General features: G+C 58.7%; 1 protein-coding gene across 1 annotated transcript; it reads right to left on the bottom strand.

The window, feature by feature from the left end:
- Positions 1-1,451: 1,451 nt before the first annotated feature.
- On the bottom strand, positions 1,452-8,013 carry VOLCADRAFT_118779 (uncharacterized protein; the record flags this gene model as incomplete). Its single annotated transcript, XM_002954462.1, has 5 exons — positions 1,452-1,505; positions 5,171-5,336; positions 5,370-5,371; positions 5,562-7,431; positions 7,811-8,013. The coding sequence occupies 5 exons, from the start codon at positions 8,011-8,013 to the stop codon at positions 1,452-1,454; spliced, it is 2,295 nt and encodes a 764-aa protein (XP_002954508.1).
- Positions 8,014-9,008: the final 995 nt, after the last annotated feature.

Raw genomic sequence — 9,008 nt, 5'->3', positions numbered from 1 at the left:
GTGGGGGGTGAGGGGGGTGAGGGGGGGAAGACGAACCACGAACAGGTTAGGTGGTGAGGGGGCCAGGTGGGGGTGAGGGGGGTGAGGGGGGGAAGACGAACCACGAACAGGTTAGGTGGTGAGGGGGCCAGGTGGGGGGTGAGGGGGGTGAGGGGGGGAAGATGAACCACGAACAGGTTAGGTGGTGAGGGGGCCAGGTGGGGGGTGAGGGGGGTGAGGGGGGGAAGATGAACCACACACGATTGAAGCTGCTGTCAGGGCAAGAGAGTAGCAAACGTAAAAACTGAGGGGGGCGGGGGGGGAAGGAGGCCGCGGCCGTCACGCGGAGGAACACGTCGACGAGGCCCCGGCCTCTGTCGTACAGCTGGTGGGGTATGAGGGGGGTTTAGGTAACGGGCCTCAGGGGGTGGGGCGACCAGGGGGTTACCATCCCCTGAGGGGGGGTGTTAGGGTTTTAATTTCCCCCCTTCCCCTTCCCCTCACACGCATACATACATACATGCATACACACACGGATAGGCCGAGGTGTCCGCTATCGAGGTGCTGTTGGGCGAGGCGGGGACGCAGCAGCCGTCACCACAACCACCACCATCCGCTTCAGCGGCTGCGGCGGGAGGAGGGGGAGGAGGAGGAGGAGGAGGGGGAGGACCCATTGGGGGCCCGGGGGGGAGCTGTAGCGGTACCGCCCCCGCCGCTGTTTCTGAGGCCGTGGCTCGGCTGGTCGCGCTGGAAGGCGTTACGGTGACTGCCGTGGCGGTGGTGGCGGGGGGGGTGGGCAGGCGGCTCAACAAGCTGCGGAGACATGTACGACCCGAGGTGGCGGAGGCGGCGGGGTGGGTGGTCGCGTGCTGGAAGAGACAGCTGCCCGAAGGGTGAAACCCACAAAATAGCGTGCGTGCGGGGGAGAGGGCAGCAGCATCAACAGTTGCAATAGCAGGGGGGAGGCAAGGGGGGGGGCCCGAGGACAGCAGTGGAGGGGGTTTTATCCCGGGGGGGGAGGGGGGCCGCTGCCGCTGCTGTGGACGTCATGCGGTCGTGGTTGGGCGAGGTCAGGGTGAGCGTTGTGTATGTATGTATGTATGTAGCGGTGGGGTGGATTGGGGATGGCAGGGTGCCAATCCGGAATATGCACCTACCTGATGGTGGAATACACCTCTTACCGGGTAGGGGCAGTGTACGTTGTCGTACCTTTTGTACGACCCGCCCTGCGGAAACCAGCGTCATCCAGGGAGTGGCTCTGTTTGGTGCCCTCCTAGAGCTGGGTCCACGGGTTGGCAAAGAGACCCGCGTGCGCAGGTTCTCGCTGCAGTGTGTACGGTACTTCCACCATGTACGGCAGTACGGAAAATTCCTTAATTGAAGACCATCTCCTACACCTTGTCTTCCTCACGTTCAGCGGCTGCTCTGTGTGTGTGTGTATGTGTGTGAGAGAGAGGGAGCTAGCTCCCGTCTTATGATAGGGGACGTGACATCGTTCGCCCTCGGGGGGTGTGAGGCATGGAGGGCTGGGAGGAAGGCGAGGAGGCGGGGGAGGAGTTGGGGGAAGCAATGTCCGTGTTTTGTCTCCAGGGGTTCATGGATATCTTTCGTCCCCATCCGCCGCTTCGCCGGCCCTCAAGCCCTGCTGCACAGCCGCACAGTCACTTAGCCACCGGATGGGCCGTGTGATGGATTGATGACCCGTCCGGGTGATACGAACTGTACATACATAGAGAGGGGTTTACTTCAACCGACTTCACTTCACACATGGTTCAGGCACACCCCACCCTCAGGCGGAGACCGACCTATAGCTCTGCGCCCCACCAGCTCGCACCCTCCAGAGGTTGATGCACACGACACACTGTCCCTCCTGACACGAGCCGTTCCCAAACAACTGAATGCACAGGTGTCCTTCACCCGAATCTGATCAACACAGATCAACCGTCACAACCAAACCACCACCGCCGTACTAGGCGATCCCGCGATCCCACTTCGCAAGCCGCCACCGTTTCATACACCTTACCACCATAACACCATTGACCCGCCCTACAGAAGAATCACCAATCAGGAATTAGCCAGTCAGCCAGCCACAGGCAGTGTGCACATGTTAGTAATGTTTATATATATTTACGTGTGTGTTTGTGTGTCTGTCTGTAGCCCCAACTAAAGACTGCAAAGTGGGCCCCTTGGTACGGTGGGGATGGCTGGCTGACGAGCGGCTCACACGACATACATGCAGGATGACAAACAAGTCGCAGTTGACAAAATCTTGTACGAAAACAAAGCAACACATACCTAAAACTTTTGTGTCACAACTGAGACAAATGAATTAAACTGAATAGAATCGTTTTGTGGTCACTTTTCCCAAGAGCCCACAACTGGCTGTTATTTGCCATCCTCACCGACTTGCTTTCCTACAATGAACGGAGTTGCTGAACGGAGTACACATACGCAAATAAGTACCCCGTGTGCATCATTTTTGCCGTCCAACCAACCAACCAACTAATTAGCCTGATGTACAGACGTACAAACACGACCACGGGAGATGTGATAACACCGACCAGGAAGGCAGCGCAACAGATCGCTATAGCTATCAAACCACCCTACAGGCAGGCAAGCAGACAGACGGACAGACAGACACACTCGCCTGGGGTCCCGCTGCTGACGGTGGCCAGGCGGACTGCAGGGTACCCCCGGGTCCCCCTCCCCCTCCCCCCCAGTGCCGAGTAACCGAGGCAAAAGCCCCTCCTCCATAACCCCGGGGCAACAAAGGCGGGCTCCTGCAACTGCTCCCGTACTTCCCGTTATTGCCTCCTGCCCATGAAACGACAATAAAAAACGAATCCGTTAAATTCGTTAACTCAATGTCCGCTCTCCCCCGGGGTCGCAAAACCCAATGACGTCCTTCTGTGCAGCTCAACACCGCTTTCCCCCCCTCGTCAGGCCAGGGTCGTATCCTTGCCCTTGCCTTCCATTAACCAACCACAAACAGATAGCAACAATAATAATGACAAGAATGGTATTACGGTCTAACCAATAGCGGAACCGATGGGAGGATCTCTTCCTTCGCTCAAATATACAAGTCGTTGGTAGTTGGTTCAACAACGGGGGAGAGGGAGCCGAATGCTGGGGCCGAATCCTCGCCAACTCTAAGTCCCCCAATCCCCACCACCATTTCTCCTAAGAACCTAACAAGCTAGTCGCCGCCACGTCTCACCTCCCAGCGGAGGGCGGAGGGAGGGGAAAAGGGGGGAAATGCCATAAAAGCTACAAACCGCTGAAGGAGAGGGAGGGAGGGAGCGAGAAAAAGGGGACATCCCCCGGGTCCATCGACATGATGCTCTAAATGCTGCCATGTTGCGCGTGCACATATGCCGTATCATAACGTGACTGCCGTACAATCCATAGCTCGAAATACTTGACCGCCAAACCCACCCCAACATATGACGGGGGAATTAGTCGCTACCGCACGGAAAGGAGCCCAAAGCAGCCCTCGCCACGGGAGACAACCGGGGTGGGTGGGTGGGTGGGTGGAGAATATTCCGTCTGGCCCCAGAGCGGGGGGCGTCCATACGGGTTTCAAATTCCAAAATCACCAATAACGCACCTCCCCGCACCCTTTCATTTCATTTATGGACAAAATGGATTTTTCTTTATGATGTAATCTCAGGTACGTGGACAGCAGCAGCACAGCAGCAGCAGCAGCGCAAAAAATGTGTTCGTCCCCCCTCAGTGAATGGGGCCGGGGGGTAACAGAGCAACGCTCAAAATTGGGAGGACGGCTGGGGGGCCTCCGGACCGCGACCAACCGCGCCGCTCTCACTGCTTTTGCTACTACTGCTACTGCTACTGCTGCTGCTGCTGCTGCTGCCAGGTGCCACACTCCAAATTGCAAAAATATGATTATTTTTTCCGATTGCAATTGCAACTGCCGTCAATTATTTTCCTACAACGTTCTGCGCGTCCTCAGTGCTGTCCGCCCCCGGGGCTTGTCGTCGTCATCGCCGCCGTCTTCATTGTCGGCCCCGCCACCTAACGGCGAGGCGCCACACCAGGGGTGTCCTCCTCCGCCTCCTCCTCCTCCTCCTCCTCCACCTCAACACAACAAACCACGACAAACAGCCGCGTACGGGCGAATCCCAAAGACTTGGCATCACTCACCCACAAACTCTGTCTCGCATCTCTCGGATGAACACCCCGCACAGACTTTGTGCAAAAACGCGGGACTCCCCAGCCCTAGTCCAACAGCCCGTCCGTATCAATAAAATTACCTTAAGCTTTAGAAGCAGATTTCTATTCCCAGGACACAGTCGCACTCAGCCAACAGCTAACATAACAAACGGCAGGCGGCTGGCAGAAGTTAAGGCCTGACTTCTGCTCCCAGTTGATCCAGTCGACCCGGGTTCAAATCCGCCTGCCAGCTCCTCGGGTGTTTGAGGAGTGATGAAATGGGAGGTGGCCCCCCATCATATGGACGGTGTAGGACGTGATAACATCAACTTGCGAGCTGACCAGGAACTAAGTTGATGCGCCGTTGATCCGCTAGATTTGGTTGGATGCTGGTGGTGAGTTGCCGAACCCAACGAATACATTCTGAAGTCGGATGGGGTGACGGATTAGGGTGCCCCTCTAGCAGGGGAGAGCAGGGACTGCCCCGGGAAAGGGGGCCGCTGGCGAAGTTAACCACCCTGTAACAACATACATAAACCGATATGCATACGAGAGGGCCAAAATGCCGTACAGTGGTGCCGTACAGCAAGCCGCCCGAGCTCAGCTTCTGCATCCCCGCCGATGACGATGCTTTGCGGGTCCCCCTTCCAGGCGCCTTCACATCTCCAATATGTCCATACAGAGGCCCCCAGCCACAGCCACAGCAACGGCACCACCGGCGGAAGCAGATTCCGTAGCAGCGCCAGCAGCCGGGGCCGCAGCGGGCGGCACTCCTCCTCCTCATCGTCCTCTCAGTCCTTCCCGGTCAAACGGTCTTCCGCCGCCACCCCTCGGCCCCCCATAAGTACGGCAAGGCTCACCGAGCGATCCCCCTCCACCTCGCTCTCTTTTCACCGCCCAGCCTCGGGCCCCACTCCGCCCCCACTCCCTCGCCCCTCTTCCCCCCTTCTCCGGCATACCCCCGCGGGGCCCTCCAGTCCGCCTCCGTTTGACATGAACGACCTGACATGGCACCATCCACCAGGCCGTCGCCTGCAGCGCCAGCGCCGTCGGTGGCGGTGGTTGCAATGGCAGCGCCCGCAGCAGCGCTGGCTGCATCGATATCGGCCTCAGCGCCTGCTACTGCGCCTACTGCCAGCCGGCTGACGAGTCCCTCACTTGGCGAGCAGCACAGCACTGCAATGCGGCTGTCGGGCGGGAGGGGGGACTCCGCCGCTCACCACTGCAGACGAGGCAAGGGGAAGGAGCGCCGGGGTGTGTGGGGGGACGCGGGTCTCCAGTGAGTCCGCATGAGACATCAAGGCCCCGGGCCCGTTGTCGCTACTGCAGAGCGACACCCCGCGGGAGAAGCCCCCGGGTACCCCCCTCACCCCTTACACACACATACACAAGGCGCCGGCGGCTGCGTCCACCTGGGTGCGCGAGGTGAAGGGCGCATCCACGCTGCTGCAGCTGCATGGCGGCACAGCGCCCGAGCTGCCGCTGCTGGTGCTGGGGCTGCTGGGGCTAATGCCGTTTCTGCTGGTGCAGGCACTCGCACTAGCGGGCGATGAGGGGCAGCGGGCTGGTGGACCAGCATCAGCAACAGGGGATTCAAATTGGGGCGGCTCCCTCTCACTGGCGGAAACAGCAGCCGCAGCCCCGGCACCGTTGGACGAGCACTCCGGGACCTGTTTCCCTCGTCGCGTCCGTCGAAACGAGTGATGTACTTGAATGAGGGGCCGCAGCAGGCGCCTGGTGATCCTCTTCAGGCTGGCCGGTGTGCTAGCGCCCTTCACGGGACCGTCACGCGCCTGCTGCTGCTCGGGTGGCAGCGGTGGTTGGAGTGCTGCTGCTGCTGCTGCTACTAAGGATATCGCACGCGGTTCAACGCCCCCAGACACCGCTGTGGAAGTGGATGTGGCGCCCTTCAGCACCTTGCACTGAAAAGGCCACCAGTTGGACCCACCATCAGCCCCCCAAGGTTGCCCAGTCCGGCCCGTGTTTCCGCCCAGTTGGAGGTCCCCGCGCCGCTGATAGACCGGGATCTGACCTCCAGATGGACCCACCATCACACCTCGGGCGGAATGATGGACCTGGCAGGGTGAGGAGGGGGGACACACCGCCTCCAACGGCCGGTCGGAAGCAGTCAGGGGATGGGGAGAAGGAGGCGAGGGGGAGCCAGGTGACAGCGGGGCGGGCGTCGCCAATGCGGAGGCAGCAGCAGTAGCGGCTTCAGCGCTATAGCCTGCGCCGCAGGTAGGTCCTGCTGTTGATGCTACTGCTGTCGTTGCTGTTGTTGCTGTTATTGCAAGGATTTTCGGCAGGCCTTCAATGTTGGGAATACTAATCGCGGTGGTGCTGGTTAGATGACTCGTGCCGTACATGACGTCTCCGGAGCCGCAGCTCAACCCCAGGGAGGACGAGGAGGAGGAGGAACCCAGCGTTGGGGGAGGGCTCGCAATGCTAATGTCGTCGCTAAGTAGGTAGCTCCCCCCCGCCCCGTCCTGGGGGGCCTGTGAACACCCGACCAGAGTCAGCTTCGGAACCAGCTGCTGCTGCTGTTGAGCCGCCGTTGGGGCTGTTGACAAGTTGTAATGTCCTATGCGCGTTTCGGAGCCCGAGGAAGCGTGCGGCTCAGCGCCTCCCTCCCCTCCATTGCTGCTACAGCAGCTGCATTCGTTACTCGGGAGTTGCCCCAGATCCAGATCCAGATCCAGGAACTGCAGGTGCTGGAAACAGTCCATGTGATCCGGTTCTTCCTCCTCCTCCTGTTGCTGCTGCTGCTGCTGACGATAGTGGTCAGGATGGTAATGCTGCTGGTGCTGCTGGTGCTGCTGCTGCTGGGCCGGGACACAGCCGCCCCGTCCGCAGTCTTCCGGGAGCTCCAGGGGGGCGGCCTCGACCGCCGGAAAAAACATGTGCCGTACATTCACAGCCACGGTAGGCATCATGTTGGAGTATAAGCACGAACTCATTCGTACGGCATGTAGACCGAGCCTCCTGAGCTCCTCCGGTACGGAAGGAGTGCATGATCGCGGCGTCGACGAAGAGGGCGCCGGGCCGTCGTCCGCCAGATGCCGTACGAGGAGAGCAGCAACCCGGAGCAGTACATCATCGTAATGCCTGCCGTACGATGCGGTGTATGGCTCCACTTCAATGGCGTTCCCCGACAAGGCGTCAAAGCTGCGGCGATCCTGGCAAATGATGATCACGCTGGCCAGCTGGTTTATGGCCCCATCGCCGCCGCCACTTAGGGCCGCCGCCAAGGCGCCCTCCGGATGAGTCCCGGGGGAGAGCAGTCTGAGGAGGGCAAAGAGCAGCGGGTGTTGGTATTGGTGAGGGGGTAAGAAGGCGGGAAGATGAGTGAGGGAGTAAGGAAGAAGCCCGGGGGGAAGGGGGGAGAGAGGCCGGGAGGACGTAATGAGAGCTCAGTGAGCGTCAAAGAGGCAATGAGGGGTCTCTCACCAGGCGCACATACAATGGCATCAGAGAGACATTGTTCGCCCAGCTTTCCTCGCAGCCCCATTTCACACAAAGAACCACAACACAAACACAGGCTGACAGCGAGGCACATGGCCGGGGGTCAAAGTGAAGCTGAACCCCTCCCTACCACTCTCCTCTTCACTTCACAACGGTTCCAAAAGCCAAAATTGAGGGGAGGAGCGGCACCCGCTCACACCTTCGCGGCAGCAGCTGCTGGCAGGGATCCAGCGCTAGCAACGCCGCCTCAGTCCACGTACGGTCACAACTGCTCCATAAGGTGAGGCGGAAAAGTCGCCGGACGGTCTCTAGGAATGCACGAAAGTGGGGCCGAGGCCAGATGGATAGGGCCAACTGGCCATTGCAGCCGGAAACTTGGACGCCCCTACAGCAATGCCACATGAGAACCAGGTAACAAAATAGTTGGGCTCAACCAGCTTTACCTAGCTATGCATGATTGGAAGGCCAGGAAAGTACAGCTCACAGGAGCCCGTGGCTGACGTACCAAAAGTTCGTTGCTTAAATTAACGAATGCGAAGCTCGCATGCTATCACAACCTATTGAGGAGATGAACACCCAGCTCGTGGACTTATGTATCTTACCTGCAGAGGATTTCCAGGTCGAGGACAAGTGTCCTCCGAGGTCCATCGCGACCAACGGCAGAGCATTTTGGAGGATGTTGCGCTTGCAAAGCATCCTGAGAGCAACAGTGCCGCATATGGCAAAATACTTTACCCCATTGTAGGCTTTGCATGTTCAACCGTACGAGTTGCCGCCTTTACGAACTGATACCCTTTAGCCGTGGCGAGCAAAAGATCACAAGCGGCCCAGCGGCCCCCGCAGTCCCTACCTTCCTAGCCTTCTCAGCAGCTTTTACAAGGACATGGCGGCGGAGGGCATCCCCGCTAAGGGTATCCACGTGTGGAAATCTCGGGCGACGATAGAAGCGGTCGCTTTCTGTGGCTCTGCCAGAGAAGTCTGTGATGCCAAAGCTTGAATCAAAACTCACTGGACACATCTGAAGCTTGCAATTGGGGAGCGGCTTCCAGAACAGGAGCGACTAGAATTGATTGGCGTGGAAACTCAACATGCCTTGTAAACTTGCCAGTGAAGAACAGGTTCCGTAAAATAGGCAAACTAAGTTGCGAAATGGTGTATACACCGCTACCGCCACTGTACTTGGTTGTCCGTCCGGGACGTGCAGTAAGATTGGAGCACCGTTACGTAAACGTTTTATGCCATTCTGGCCGATTGCCCACAAGGGGTTCGTAATCATAAACGATTACATCTAAAGAATGTGAAAATTTTCCTTTCTGATTTGTTACACCTATCCTTCACTACAATATTTCGGCGGTTGCGCTTCGATAAACACAATAAATTTTGTCATGACAGGCATC

Source organism: Volvox carteri (genome assembly GCF_000143455.1).
Source record: "Volvox carteri f. nagariensis unplaced genomic scaffold VOLCAscaffold_43, whole genome shotgun sequence".
NCBI classification, from domain to species: Eukaryota; Viridiplantae; Chlorophyta; class Chlorophyceae; order Chlamydomonadales; family Volvocaceae; genus Volvox; species Volvox carteri.
Note: the sequence above shows the minus strand (reverse complement) of the source record. Positions and strands in the feature narration are given on the sequence as shown.